This window comes from Solanum dulcamara, chromosome 10 (genome assembly GCF_947179165.1).
Source record: "Solanum dulcamara chromosome 10, daSolDulc1.2, whole genome shotgun sequence".
Taxonomy (NCBI): Eukaryota; Viridiplantae; Streptophyta; class Magnoliopsida; order Solanales; family Solanaceae; genus Solanum; species Solanum dulcamara.
The window spans coordinates 12,501,876-12,518,278 of NC_077246.1; the positions used below are offsets into that span (position 1 = coordinate 12,501,876).

A 16,403-nucleotide genomic window follows, 5' to 3' on the forward strand; every position below is an offset into this window, starting at 1 on the left:
TGCAAATGTCGTTGCCAGGAGTTTTCCTTCCCCATTCTCATGGATTGACACATTTTTCTAGGCAAATTCCCTTTCTTAATTCAATTACCTATAGGTTATCACTCATGAATCAACACCCAGCAACAGTTATAGGCACAAACTTATCTACCTGATAAGTTCTCGCCCAAACAACATTAACAATTCATAATTATCCTGACTCCGTGCCCGAAAATGAAGTCTCTCACCGATTTATAAGAATAATATGAGATAAATGTGGGTAAAATTACTGAGTTAAATTTAGTCCACATGGACGCTAAGCAACTGCTGAAGAGATTTGATTCACGATTTTCTAGCTCTAAGGAGGTGAATCTTGATGGAAGTAGGCCTGAAATTCATGGGTTTTTTACCTTTTTACGCTAGAATCCCTCCTATTCTTTGTTCCCAATCTTAAAGCAATTTTTTGAGAGTTTTTGGAGTAACTCCTGTCTATTTTACCATGAAGGAAAAAAGAAAAATTAAAAAAATATGTGTTTCCAAGGCACTTCCCCGACAACCCCGCTATAGCGGAAATATTCCCGCTATAGCGAGATGACGTCATCCCGGACAAAGTTCAAGTTCTAAAATTTTCGTCATGTTATTCCAATTTAATTTGGCAACGTATTTTAAAATTTTTTGATGTTCCACACGAGGTGTCCTTTCTAATATTGATGGATAAGTCATTACACAAGGAAATTTAGAATCCAGTGTTGCGAAAACGGCTAAGCAGCTTCCCCTGATCTCAAGTATGAAACCCCAGGTCTTATGATGACTCAACTACCAGGGCACTAGTATTTTGGAACTTAACGAATATGCAAAAGGTGGAGAAAATCAAAGGTTTGTATGAAAGTACACATGTACGCAGCAACATCGTCAAACAACCCTTAAATAAAGCTATGGGAAGAGTTGATCCTACACTGCCCTCAACACCCTTCCATAATTATCAGATATAAGATCAAAATTAAAAAGACAATTTAAAAGTTAAAGACAATAAAAATTAAGATATAAGCAATATCTAAAACCATTTAATATCAGAGGATCTCACAACAAATATCAACCATAACACACCAACTATTTCAGTCCTCTCAAGCAAATTAGGAGGAAACAAACCACTCTCATAATCACTTCACCATCTCACCACATAAAATCAATATGTTATAAAATGATGATAAAATGAAATGCAAATCATAATAGTGTTCAGATTTGCAAATCAAATGCATAAATATATAATAATGTGTATATTTATTTGCATATAGGCCAATTGATAAATCGAACCGTAAAAAGTGTTATTGGTTTATTGCTATTGGGTTTTGGGTTGACAGTTATTTAATAATTTTATAAAAAATAATTATTGGGTTATCGATTCGTTATTAATTTTTTAATATTCGGTTATTGGATAAACCTACAATCTATTAACACTACGGTTTGCAACGACAACGACAAGGGTTAGGCGATGGCTAGAGTTGTGAATTCTGAGTATTCACAACAAGAACGTATGATTTACTTATTTCGTTGTATGCATGTATCACGTCAAATTATTAGAGAAGTTATATATTTGTTTTGAAATCATTTCTAATTCGTTAAACCAAAAACCGAACCGTTAAAGACCAAAAATCGATAAACTAAAAAACGATAATAAATATCTTATTGATTTGGTTCTCGATTTAGCATATTTAAAAACCAAAAAATTGATAAACAAACCGATAATAATTAAAATCGAACCAACGAATTCACACCCTATTTGTATATGATATGCGATTTTGATCCCAAACAATTAATATATGATGTGTCGGCATGTTCCTCATATCCCAAAATAAATAAAATAAAATATCACTTTTATCACATGGATATGCATATTCTACAGAAACTTTTAGTCCGTCAACCTCAGTTTATCTTTTCATAAATTCTCATCTTGTCGATAAACCGATTTTTGTATGAGTCTTATTATTCTTCATCGTGTTTTCGTGGTTAAAGTTTGTGTCCTCCTCAGTGTACTCATCTTTTTTATTATCTACGGGTTGGGGTATTGCCTAAACCCGCCCCACATGATGGATTTTCGAAGAGGAAAACTAAATTTGTAGGCATTATTTTACAACTAAAGGAATTTTCAGCATACAATTAAGGAAAATGCAATGCAGAGCACCCCAGCAAGAACAGAGGAAATAATGACTATCCTTTTAGGCATCCTGCCATGATCAGATCTAAGTAGCATTGCCTCATAAATAGGCAAGCCATTGACAACTGCAAATCCGGCAACGAATAGTTGGATGAAGAACTCATCTAAACTTTCCATCCTAAAGATTACTATCATGATTCCTCTGAGAAATGCTATCAGATTGATGATCGATACTGTTGCTAATGGCACAAACATAGGTGAAGGAACTCCAAACGTGAATACACTTTGGTCATACATTTTTCTTTCATCCTGCCCTGCTACTTTGCTTGTAACATTGAATCCTTTTGTCGTGATGCCTAATTTTTTCGTTAGGTACTCAATTGAGGCGAACAGGAAAGGTGACAATGCCTTCACGTACCACATTCTTTGGTCGTTCCACCACCTTTTCGTAGTACCTTTGAACAACATAAACTGTGCAAAATCATGTGCATAGGCTCCAAAGAACAGGAAGACATACAAGAAGAACCATGGATCAGAAACCTGTCACAAGTTCCAAAATGAGTTAGAAAATGAGCACATAGAGCAAACTAGGCTAGCTTGTTTGGTCAAGCTTCTACGAAGCTAAAAGTGCTTATTTTAAAAGGTTAAGATGTTTGGCCATGCTTTAAGGGGAAAATAAATACTTTCGAGTAATAGCAAAAGTAGTTTTTGAGAAACTTAATGAAGTAGTTTTTTCCTCAGAAGTGCTTTTAGAATTTTGGCCAAACACAAATTACTGCTTTCATAATGATAAAAGTGTCTTTCAAATTGATTAGTCAAACAAGATCTGTTACTCTCTAAAAGTATTTTTCCAAAAGCATTTCTTACCAAAAAAACACTTTATAAAATAAGTAGAGTTTGAAAGTTTGACCAAATAGACTACCAGAATTCAGATTTTGTACCTTGGGAAAGAAGGAGATATTGTTGAGGAGACCTAGTTGTGGAATGCAGGCATACAGGGTGACCGGTATGCACCAAATTGGCCACAAAACATAGTGTATGTAGCAATTAGCCCTCAAAATTCCCAGAGCTTTGGTTCCAAATGTCAATGGGCTGTATTTACAGGATAAAACTTCAAGGTGTCCAAAAGACCATCTTTTAACCTGGCTTAGTACATCATCTAGATTTATTGGTACTTCACCTAAAAATGCAGGCCTTTCAGGATTGCAAAATATGGAATCCCAACCTTCACAGTGCATCATATAACCTGTGTATATGTCTTCCACAAGTGTTCCATACTTGATCCCCATCTGAAAATTCGAACGTGCCATTGTCATTGCTAAGAAAAGAAAACAAAATTCAAAATTCAAGTTGATCTAGTATCACTATACTTCATTGCCTTTTGTTAGAGAACATATTCATTGCATTTTACTTATCATTTAGACTGTTTTATCTTATACCTTGGTACCCCAATCGGTGTTGTTGTACTCGTAATTGCAACTAGCAGCACGACTAGCCAGCTCAACGACTGACACAGAGGAGATAGCCATATTGCGAGTATGGCTATCTTCAGAGTGTCCTAGTGATGTAACTGATGATGGACTACCAAAAAGAGCCCGACGGTTGAAAAAACAGCCAGTTCCACAGTTATCCGGACCACCAAGACCATCCAAGCTTGAAGGTAAAATTCGAAATGTACGTACGTTATCACCTCCATATAAATCATCATCGTTAAGTCCATGATAGCGTTGAGGGAATTGAACATACCCTAATTTATACTCAATTGAAGGATCACAAAAGTAACAAAGGACACGCTGAGGCGTTTGGGGATCATTTGAGTACATGTCACAATCAAGGGTCAGTATTACTGGTGCATTTGTCATTGCTTCCGAGACTCTGAGCTTCATGATGGAAGAAATACAAAATCAAGATAGTACTAGATTTATTTTTATTGCAGAGAAACGAAATATGACAATTAATTTGAGACTAATGGAGTAACACTTACATCAATTATCACAATGCTATGTATAAAAATGGGATTTTATTTCTTACCAAAGCATTGAGTGCCCCAGCCTTGAAATGATGAAGTGAGGTTGTGCTTTTCTCTCTGGATACATAAATGAGATTTGGAATTGGGTAACCTTTGACGTCCTTATCTTTGTCACTTTCCAATAATACCTGCTTAAAAGTGTAGCAATAATATTATAAAAAGAAAAAAAAATTAAACAAAACAGGTTTTTTATTGTCCCTCCTAAAAAAGGACTAGGTCCACCTCATTTTTTGACAATGAGGTCCACCCCTGTAGACGTATATTGTTATGTTTTGTAAACTATGTGCGATTTTGATTAGCTTCCTAAGAACAAATTGTGAGTCTGGCTCAATAAGATTGGAGGTCTACAGTTAAATTTTATAGGGAGGGTCTTAATTTTTTTCTAATTGATATTATATAAAATGAATAACAATAACATATCCAGTGTAATTTTACAAGTGGGGTATGAAAAATGTAGGATATACGCAAACCTTTTATGAAGTAAAAATGTAAACAATACAAATTTTCATTGAAATATATATATATATATATATATATATATATATATATATATATATATATATATATATATATATATGTATGTATGTATGTATATGTATATATAAATGCAAGGTAAGGCTACGTACAATAGAGCCTTGTGGTCGGACCCTTCTCCGAACCCTGCGCATAGCGAAAGCTTTAGTGCACCGGGCTGCCTTTATATATATATATATATATATATATATAAACTTTAGTGCACCGGGCTGCCTTTATATATATATATATAAGCTTTAGTGCACCGGGCTGCCTTTATATATATATAGTTGAAATAATAAAACATGGCTTAAAAATTTGAAAATTGATAAAATGATATCAAAATAGTATTTTTCTTTTTTCAATAAAATATTAACTTGTTGCAATGATTGACTCTTGAACAAAACACTAAAAACAATTTTTGATCTTTTTGTCAACAGACCACAATAGATTTTGTAGAATGCACATGAGTGGATCATTCGAAGACTTCAGAATTTTCAATAATTAGATAATGAGAAAACCTGGATTATAGCGGGATGATCTTTGGGAGTGAATCCTTTGGTCCATTTGCTAAAAGCTTCACGTTGTTGTGGGTCAGTAATACTCTCATCAACAACCTCACCTCTCTCAACAACATTCTCTATCTTCATCTTCATGTCCTCGTACAAATTCTACATAATCACATCATGATAAATTAAATATGTGACAAACTACATTATATTAATGCATATTAATTAACTTTTTTTATTAATATACTTATTCATGCGTTTGGTTATACAATAAAAATGATTAGTGAAAGATATATATAAAGTGTGTTCAACTATATTTTGTAGGAATTATGTTGGGTGGTGCTAAAAATGCGCAAGATGCGATTGTTTATATTTTGTAAAAATAAACCTGTTATTTTAAATTCTACGGAAAAAGACTCATGTTCAATCTAAAGAGATTGTTTGTACCATGTAAAAGGGGTCTATTGAAGAATAACTAGTTATTACTATTGACTAGTAGATTTTTATAATATTATGTGTATTTAAAAAATTGAAATCACAAATATTTATTTATAAGAGAAATATGGAGATATCTAATTTATTGATATGGAGTCTTAGAATATTTCGATATCTGGTTATAAACTATATAGTTTGTTCATTTGGTAAGATCGTGTAAGAATTGATAAAATTTTAATAGTTTTTACAACTTATTAAATTTTTATGTTTATGAACAAATAATACAACTTAATAAATAAATTATATGTCCACACAAAACTTCCATTTCATATTACTTATTTCAAAACATGATTTCATGTTGCCCATCAAATAGTAAGTTTAAAACACTTAAAGTAGGGTCCAATGATGTCATTTTGACATTTTTCTTTGACTTAATGGCGTGCATTTCAAGTCAAACAGGTGCGTGAAATAAAAAACTATTTTTTGGATTTTTCCTTTTTTTTAAACTCAAAATGTCATATGTAATAAGTTAATACTTTTTTTTCTTATTAATCATTTCAATCTTTACAGATAAATACCTATCAAATATTTTTCTAACACCTAATTAAAAAAGAGAGTACGTATAACACACACAGATGATGTGGCAAAATAATAAAACAAATGAAGACACATAGCATTTTAATTTAAAATAATCATAAAAATAAATTTTAAATATAAAAAAAAAACTAAATCTAAAAAAAAAAAAATCAACCCCAAAGAAAAAAAAATTCACTTATACACCCTCATCCCACCTCACCCCACCGCAGCCCACGCAAAACCTTCCCTTTCTTCTCTTTCAGCTAGGGATGTGTATCGGTCAATTCAATTTGATTTTAAGTATTATCGATTTGATTTATCGATTTTTGATTTTTAAATACGCTAAACCGATAATCAAACCAATAAAATATTTATTATTGATTTTTGATTTATCGATTTTTTATTTTTAATGATTCAATTTTTTCGGTTTAATCAATAAGAAAATGCTTTCAAAACAAATATACGACTTCTCCAATAATTTGATGCGATACAGGCATACAATGAAACAAGCAAATCAAGCGTTCTTGTTGTGAATACTCACAATTCACAACCCTAATCATTGCCTAATTTTTGTCATTGTCGTTGTAAACCGTAGCCGACGTTCTTAGTTCTTTTGATTTTGGCATTGTGAACCTAAAGTAATACTAATGCCTAAAAGGTAAATACTGTATGAACTGTGAAATAGTGTGAAATATGAATTATGTAGGGGATTGATAATCTAATATAGCAATTATATTAATATATTTTGTTTGATACTTTGATATTTATGTATGAGTAAAAACTAAAATAGTAAATTGTTATAGTTTTAATGGGGTAAATTGTTATAGTTTTAATGGGTTATCAGTTTATCCAATAAATCAATATTAAAAAATCAATACCGAATCGATAACCCAATATTTTTTTCTTAAGACCATTAACCCAAGAACAATAAATCAATAACTCGGTTCGATTTTTGCACACCCCTACTTTCAGCCATCTCTTGTCCATCATTTTTGTTCTTCATTTAGAAAAATACGAATTCACCATTATTTTTTGTTGGGTTTAATTGATAGGTTGAATAGGAAATTGAGGGAAAAAAAAGTGGAGAGGAAATGATATGTTCTCTCTTATTTTATTAAATAAGTTTTGGTCCCACATAGGTGGTGGAAATGAAAAGTCTCCTATTTAAAAATAGAAGCACTCCTTCAAGTTGCTAAAGGGTCAAGAAGAGGGTCTCCCCTCGCGCAGTCGTCGTCGCTCGCTCGGCTCGGCTTCGGCTACGGCTACGGCTTCGGCTTCGGCTTCGGCTTCGGCTTCGGCTTCGGCTTCGGATTTGGTCAATTGATATGATTGATTCATAATCTTTTTGGACCAAATTTTCTTTAAATTTTAATTAATTAATATTATTTATTTAATTAATTAATTAAGTGAAAAAAAAAAAAGAAAAAAAAATCCTGACCCGCAACCAGTTTTTTCCCGGATTAATTTAAAATTTTCCTCCGTTTTTTCCAACGGATTTTGAATGGTTGCAACCTTGTCCAAAAAGTTGCAAACCTTCTCAACAGGCAAACCTTTTCCCAACAGGTGCCTTTTCTGAAAAGGTATAAACAGTCTATATATATCTGTAAATCTTCAGAATGTTCTATACGAAATTCTGAACATATCCTCTTCTTCTTCTTCTTTCTGCACTTCCTAAAATCGTGTGATATACATCCTTCAAGTGGTTCGCTGTCATCAAAGATTTGCAGTACCTCTACTTTGGTGAGTAATCGTTCTATCCTGGGAGGAAAGATTCCAAAAACCTCGGGTACTTTGAGGGGAATAATTTCCTTAAGGACACACTGTGCATTCAGTGGGCTCGATTCTGTTTCGGCATTAATATTTTCAGATTCTGTTTTTATTATTTTCAGAAATTTCTGTTACTGTTTAATATTTTCCAATACAGTTTACTAACATTTTTTTCCTTTATGTCTTCCTTTTTATTTTTATTTTCATTTTTAAATTTGTAGTGTTTTTTTAAATATGTTCTTCCTTTTTTCATTTTGATTTCAAATTGCTTCTTTTTTTTTCTCTGTTTCTTCTTCGTTTTGTGGGTTGGGGGTGTGTGGCGGGGGGGAGGGGGGGAGGGGGTGAAGAGGAAGAGAGAAAAAATATAAAATTTGACTAATGACCTCCATTTTTATCAACAAAAAAGATGTTGATGGTGATTTTCATTTTTTTTCGGCAGACAAAATGTGGATGGTGATCTTCATTTTTCGGGCAGAAAAGACGGTGGAGGATAATTCTGCATTAGAAAAATTAATACACTGACAAGAAGATAATTAAAAATAAATGAAATTTGATTTTTAAAAAAAAGTTGGCAGTGGATTGTGATGGTAAAGTGGTGGCAGCAAGGACAATAATTTTGAAAAGGAGGAAAGACAAAAGGATTTAAATATTAATTCACGCTTTCACCAAGATGTGTATGCCACGTAGGGGTGTACATGGACCGAGTTGGTTCGGATTTTTTACAAATCAAATCAAACCATTTGTGTCGGGTTATTAAATCTATAAATCAAACCATTTGTGTCGGGTTATTAAATCTATAAACCAAACCAAACCAATAAAAGTCGGGTTTTTCGATATCAATTTTTCTCGGGTTTTTTCGGGTTTCTCGGGTTTTTTCGGATTTTTTTGGGTTTCTCATAGTATCTAATAAAAAGCACAGAGTAGTGCTTCTTAAAAAGAGTTCTAGTACAAAATATCAACATATAAGATGGAGGCACAACACTTATTGAAGTTTTAACTTTATAATATAACTTTATAACATAAGTTTTTTTATATATTATTTAGATGGGCTACTCAAGTCCAAATCTAAATGTAAGAAAGAAAACAAAAATTATGAAAAAAAATTAAAAAATATTTATAAATTACATTTTAATAAATATTTTTATGTATAACATAATTTAAAAGTAGTATATCTATAATCGGGTCGGTTTGGGTTCGGTTTGACTTTTTTTAGTTAAAACCAAACCAACCCTATAATGGTCGGGTTTTTTTTTTCAAACACCAAACCAAGTCAAACCAAACCACTAGTCGGTTTTTTTTTTCCGGTTTGGTTCGGTTTGGTGCGGTTTATCGGTTTGTCCTGTACAGCCCTAATGCCACGTCTGTATAAAGCATCTAAGTGCTTCAAATTCGAAATAGTAGAAGTGTATAATAGAAACAAGGCTAGATTAAAATATCTAAATGAAATATGGGGATAACTTTAAAGAACTGTTGATGATTTAAGTCTTTCGTATTTTATTGTTAATTATCAAAATAGTGTCAAACAAAATAATTTTGAATAGACTGAATGTCCAATTGAAACGTGTCTTAATTAAGATATTTAACTAAAAAAATTATATCAATTTTAAATGTCTTCGTATGTGTTCAGTCAATTCTTTTTCCTACTACACAAATTAACGGGATACGGTGGAAAAAAATTAAGGGGATAGAATAATTTTTCTTGTATCCTCCCTAGTGTTGATCCAAAAGTTGAGTAGCTTTTTCTAACACGTTCAAAATTTAGCTTGATTTGTATATGTGGGGGAAAAAGAGTGCACATATAGGGTGTGTTCAGTATGATGGGGAAAAAATACTTAGAAAATGTTTTTTAGGAAAATAAGTATATTTTTTTTATTTTTTGTGTTTGATATGCAACTAAAAATATTCTCCTAAGGTATTTGCATATAATTTAAACAAATACTATGAAAGGTAAAGGTGGAGGGTACAGGGTGTGGGTAGTGGAAATGGGAGTTGTACGGGATGGAGTAAAGATGAAGTGTGTTGGAAGATGGAAAGAACACTATCAATGTGGAATGTCACTTGTGTAACATGTTTCTCATACTCTTATTAACGGTTGGTTGGTAGAGATTGTGATGTCTTGAGTTAAAGTTGATTGGTCATAGTGAGGACCTTAAACCTTTATCGATTAGCTATGACTCGTTTTGCAGCCTTTTTGATTCTCGCATTATTGCATAAAAATTAGTTAGCCAGTCGAGCTTCATAGCGGCACCTTGAGGCTTCACTGAAAAGATATGTTAAGGCTTCCTTTTTGCTTTCTAACATGACATTGAAGGTCCGAGCTTGTTATGGTCTGTATATCTTTGTTATTCGACTTCTTGCCTTATATTATTCAATTGGCTACCACAACATGATATAGTGTCTACCAACAGCAAAAGCATGCAATACTATATTGATGTTGTCTGTGATTACTTGTTATTTTTGTGATGTTTTTATTGCCTAAATATTGTCTATGAGCTATCCTTAGAAAACACTGACAATGCAAGATTTTGGAGCCTATTGGTTAATTGATACACTGAGCCTATGGGCCGTATCAAACAGATCATATCTGTGAACAGACATGTTGTAATTACGAAGCAATAATTATATTAAGTCGCGGATCCTAAGAGCTATAATGATTTATAGCACCTACAAATTTAAACATCTCAGTTCAAATGATCATTGGGGTCTAAGTAACGGACCAATAGTGATATTTAGCGTCTATTTATACTTGATAGGATTTATGGTTCTTGTGTGTTAGTTGTACCTGTCAGGCTTATGGGGGTCAGGTCATGTTACTATTTGTTACGTGTGTGTGTTGTCTTATGGCAGGAAGGTAAGGTGTTGTACTTTTGTTTTACTCCTGCCCTTTCGTTCAATCCTTATACTTCAATTTCAGTTTCAGCTTTCACTTTGTTGTACATGTTCGGTACATTATTTTCTACAACCGCTTTATTTCTTTGGAGCGCTACACTAATGCCTATTAGTCTTGAGCAATGATCAAACAGACCCATCGAGTAGCACAATCGAAAATTTTCAGTGTTGATTGACTCTTTTCCTTCTGAGGGTCGCCAAAGTCTTAGAGGTTGCATGTTGTATTGTTTATAGTTGTTGGCTAGGTCGGAATCATGTCTCGCTAAGTATTATATTCATAAATACTTGTAGACTAACATGTTGGGTTGTATGGCTATACTGCTGACCCTTTTGGGCCTTGTATGTTGATTACTTGTAGCTTGTTGGCTATTTGGGCCTTCTTGTTGATAGTTCAACAATCTGTTGACCTAACTTATATCTACCTATTTTAAGTTGTTGTATAGAGATTATGGTGGTGTCAACATCCCATGTAACGTTTATGTTTTTGTAAATATCATGATGATCTCGACAGTTCCGACAGAATTTGCGTGTTAATTGCTTTATATGAATTCTTTGTAGTAGTTATTTTCTTTGTAGAGTTGTTGACAGAGGTCTCACCGATCAAGAACTTATTTTTAAATTGAGATATACTTATTTGTTTTGTTGATTATGTGTGACTGTTATACGCCGTTGATAAATAGTTTCGCAAGCACCCCTTGAGTTTAGGGCATGAGAAGCAATTCACTAGAACTTTTACCCAAGATTTATTTCCATCAGCTGCTTTTGCGAGCCCCCTTGGATTGACTTATAAGTTGTTTATAAGTTATTTTCAATTATTTTTTTTTAGTGTTTGGCTAGTCAACTTAAAGTCATTTTGTGTTTAAAAAAAATTCTAAAAAATAATTGAGTTTGTTTAACTTATCTTATCTAAAGCAGCTTACAAGTTGAAAATATTTTTATAAGCTATTTAAAATAAATTAAACATCAATTTATAAGATGTTTAAAATAAGTTAAGTCAATCAAACACCGCAACTTAATAAGCTTCTAAAGTTTTCCGCTTATATTTTAAGCATAATTATTTAGTATAGATTTTTGTGTTAATCGGTAGGTGAACATCATTTGAAAATGATTTGGACGTTTAGCACCTTTTTCTTTTCCTTGGCACGTAAAATCATTATATAATCCAAGAGAATCTTCTGCCATTTTCAATTATGACCTCTAATAATTTGACTTGTCTGATTTCGCGCTTTGAAAAATCTTTTTTGATGCGTCTATAATAACCTATGTGTCTCAAAAAGGTTGACATGTGATGGAAGATTTAGGAATTTACCCACCAAAGACAGAGCTAGTAAAACATTCTAAAATATTAGTCACCTATAAAAAAAATTAGAGATTCAGAAATTTTAAAAGTTAGTATGTAGAATTGAGAGAAGGTAGAAAATGTAATATGAGAAATTGTAAATTCTTTTCAAATTTATTTTAACAAAAGAATTCTTGAGTCTAGGATTTAACTCAAACAATCTCTTAACTCCACTTTTTCTAACCCTCACTTATGATCGTTTGATTTGAATGCAAATTATAATGAGACTAGTTATGACGGGATAAGTTATGATGAGATTTGTTGTGATGAAATAAATTGTGATGGATTATTTCTTATTAAGTGTTTGGTTTGTTGCATTCAAAATAATATGCATTTTATAAATTTTAAGAATAAATTATTTGTTTACAAAAATACCCTTTATGAATGTGAAAAGTGATGTATAAAAAGGGTTTAAGAGATATTTTTGTCATTTATCTACTTTATCCCGAAATAACTACTATACCACCCAAGAAGAGGTTAACTTATCCCAATATTAATTATTCATCTCAAAATATGTTATCATCCCGGACTTGCCAACTAAAAGACAAATTGAATAGCACTATAATTTAATTTCGAGACTATTTGATATTATACTTCACACTAAACAACCCCTTATAGAATAATTGAATATATTACTCCCGCCATTTCAATTTATGTGACACTTTTCGAATTTCAAAATTCAAACAAATCTATTTTTGACCATAAATTTTTCATATAGTTTCTAAATATTTTGAATTGTTAATTATTGTCACTTATAGTACTTTTTCGATAGTTTACAAATATATAAATTTCATTTCAAAAATTTAAAGATTCCATTCACAAATTTTTCGATCAAACATAAACTGTTTAACTCTCAAAAGATAAAAAATGTCACATAAATTGAGATCGTAAAAAATATTAGAATATAAAATATTAGAATAACAACACAGAATTAAGAAAAGGTCGGACCTACCGTTAGTGGCGAACTCAGAAATTTTATGAAGGGGTTCAAAAAAAATTAAACACGCTAATCAGAAGAAAAAAAATGTGCTTATTCGAATTCGAACCCGTGAGCTGAGACAAACTAAGGCAAAATATTGAACTCCATTTGACACTGAGTTAGTCCTTTGACTTATGCTCAGGAGGTTCAATATTAAATATATACACATAAATTAAAAAAATTATCTTATATATACAATGTAATTTTTTAACGAAGGAGGTTCGGAACCCCCTCAACTACACGTGGTCCGCCCCTGCCTACCGTCTCAACTACCTGTTCCCAACCATCCGAGTCGGCATCATATTCTCGTCCTTTTTTTCCAATTATTATTTTCCTTATATAAATTACTTAGTAATTTTCGTAAACAATTAATGGTTCGTGGACTAATAATTAAGCACATATATATGTAAGAGTAAATTAATTAATCAAAATGGTTTTAATTACCTCTATAATCTGAAATTGAGAAGTTGCAGTATGATTTCGCCGGAAATACTCTTCCGGACACCTCATCTCGATCTTATTTTCCCTACAGTAAGGCACCCAATTCCTCGCAAATTTAGCCGCTTCCATTAGAGAAAATAGAATTAGCTTCGATCCTCCATCATCTGATACATAAACCGAAAGTTTCTCCATCGGATAATCGTAAGCCAAAACTGATAAAGCTGTGTTAACAGTAGTTAACGGTGGCTCCTTGAACGGATCTGCCGTACATATGAATATATCAATTGCTGGGAAATCCTTATTATCGACTGATTGTTTGAGGTTTTCGGGGAACTGTTGACGAGTAACTGGGTTCATGAAGAATGATTGTGACGTGAACCACATCAATGCCAGAATAAAATCGGAAATCAACATGAAAATTGACAGGCAGGGAACTGAGGTTAATGTAAGTGCGAGTGCGTGGTGGTAGAACAAAGCTAAAACGGCAAATGCGTATATAGCTGCAAATACACGGTTGAATAATTTGCGTCCGTGCATTATTTTCAGAGAGTGAAGAGAAGAAGATTCTTCCATTTTATTTGCAGAAAATTAAAGGTTCACTCTATAATTAGTGGAGAAGAAATTGGAAAAACATCATCCCTAATCCGAGCAGCTTAATGGAATTCGTTCGGGTGGAAAATCTCTCTCGTTACTCAAAATTTCTCTAGTTAATTTGGAATCGACAAAACCAGCAGATAGCCATATATAAAGGAGGCTGCGAATCGCAATTTTTGCCTAGCTAGTGCTATAGCATTTATTTTTTAATTCAAATGACATTATTACTATTAATTTGGAATGTGGTTATATGTGAACCCAAATGGGTCGCTCGGTTGCTGGGATAAGTTATATATGTGTTAAATTTGTTAGGTGTTTGCCCTGACTTTCCAAGTATAATTAGGTTTTCCTTTTCCTAAAAGGAAAACACAATGCCTCCATATTTGGCTAGTCCTTTTTCTTATAGGAAAAGGTTAATGACTCTATAAATAGAGGCTTATTCCTTCTAACTTGGTAGCATTCACAATATAGTCCTAGGGGCTTTGAGAGTTTTGTGTAGGAGGAGAAACGGTGAGACACAAGTGTTACGTTAGCACTTGTGTGAACCTCTTTTTATTCTGAGTGAATTGTGTGAGGTTATTTCTCCCGATTATTTGTACTCTCATATTTATAGTGGATTGCTCATCTCCTCTTGTGGACGTAGGTCAGTTGACCGAACCACGTTAAATGTTTGTGTCTCTTATGGTATATTTCTCGTTTGTCTTCTTACTCATGGTCATTCAAGGTTTGCTTTGCTAGCTTCCGCATGACACCTAATTATTTTTCGGTCCTAACAAGTGGTATCAGAGCGAGGTTAAAATGGGTGTTCATCTTGGCGGGTTCAGTTCTAGCTGCAACTTTTTTGACAGTAATGAAGATTTTCGTTGGAGAAATTTTTCAGAGAAGTTCTCTGTGCCGAGACATAGATTTTGCAGAGGAGATTTTGAAGATGGAGATGCAACCTGTTGAAGATTATGTGAAGAAGGTGGAGCAAATTTATTTTGTCAGAAATTCAGGCCAAGGGGGAGAATTGTTAGGTGTTTGCCCTGACTTTCCAAGTATAATTAGGTTTTCCTTTTCCTAAAAGGAAAACACAATGCCTCCATATTTGGCTAGTCCTTTTTCTTATAGGAAAAGGTTAATGACTCTATAAATAGAGGCTTATTCCTTCTAACTTGGTAGCATTCACAATGTAGTCCTAGGGGCTTTGAGAGTTTTGTGTAGGGGGAGAAACGGTGAGACACAAGTGTTACGTTAGCACTTGTGTGAACCTCTTTTTATTCTGAGTGAATTGTGTGAGGTTATTTCTCCCGATTATTTGTACTCTCATATTTATAGTGGATTGCTCATCTCCTCTTGTGGACGTAGGTCAGTTGACCGAACCACGTTAAATGTTTGTGTCTCTTATGGTATATTTCTCGTTTGTCTTCTTACTCATGGTCATTCAAGGTTTGCTTTGCTAGCTTCCGCATGACACCTAATTATTTTTCGGTCCTAACAAAATTCTGCATAAGTTATCTGTTGGAACTATATCAAAATTAGAATGACAAGGAATATTCATTGAACTATCCATGTGGCTGAGAGCCTCACAGCCCAGGCAATTGCAGATGGGGTCGGCATGAGACGTCGGTTCTTGATTAACATCCTTTTGCCACTATCTTTCTTTCCGAAAAATGCAGCCCCTACCATTATCTCATGTTTGATAGTTGGTTAGAGGTAAATTATTTATATGTGAAATTAATACAATATTTGATTTGTAATTTATAAACTCAAATAATTAATATTTGTATAACTTATGAAGAAATACGTATATAACTTTATACGGGATAAAAAGTGTAACAAGTAATACATGAATAACTAATTTCTATATTAAATAATATATAGATTTTATAGTAATTAATTCATATATTACTAACACATGCATAACTTTAATCAACTCTCAAATGACCCTATAAGTGACTATTTGGGTTAGATTATTTAAAACAATTTATAAGTCAAAAAAATAAGTTGGATTATTATTTTGAAGCAGCTTATAAGCTATTTTAAATAGCTAAATCAAATAGATCTAATTATTTTTTTGCGCTTATTTTAAGCACAAAATGAATTTAAGTTAGTCAGTCAAACACTCAGAAAATTGAAAACAGCTTATAAGCTGTTTTTAGTAACTTATAATCCAATTCAAACGGGCTTTAAGAGATCATCAGTATTTTAAAAAAAAATTA

The 16,403-nt window shown here is 32.7% G+C and overlaps 1 protein-coding gene across 1 annotated transcript; it reads right to left on the minus strand.

The window, feature by feature from the left end:
* Nucleotides 1-1,905: 1,905 nt before the first annotated feature.
* On the minus strand, nt 1,906-14,479 carry LOC129871439 (cellulose synthase-like protein G3). The gene is made up of 6 exons (XM_055946352.1): nt 13,612-14,479; nt 5,195-5,344; nt 4,163-4,288; nt 3,571-4,011; nt 3,073-3,420; nt 1,906-2,671 (listed from the first exon to the last, which is right to left on the minus strand). The coding sequence occupies exons 1-6, from the start codon at nt 14,179-14,181 to the stop codon at nt 2,123-2,125; spliced, it is 2,184 nt and encodes a 727-aa protein (XP_055802327.1). The 5' UTR covers nt 14,182-14,479; the 3' UTR covers nt 1,906-2,122.
* Between the last annotated feature and the right edge of the window lie 1,924 nt (nt 14,480-16,403).

Bases quoted from the DNA above. Each gene is read 5' to 3' on its own strand.
- LOC129871439 (XM_055946352.1), bottom strand. From the start codon at position 14,181: ATGGAAGAATCTTCTTCTCTTCACTCTCTGAAAATAATGCACGGACGC. The intron at 5,345-13,611 runs GTAATTAAAACC...GTGATTATGTAG, and splicing joins CTCAATTTCAGATTATAGAG to AATTTGTACGAGGACATGAA. The intron at 2,672-3,072 runs GTACAAAATCTG...AACTTGTGACAG, and splicing joins ATATCTCCTTCTTTCCCAAG to GTTTCTGATCCATGGTTCTT.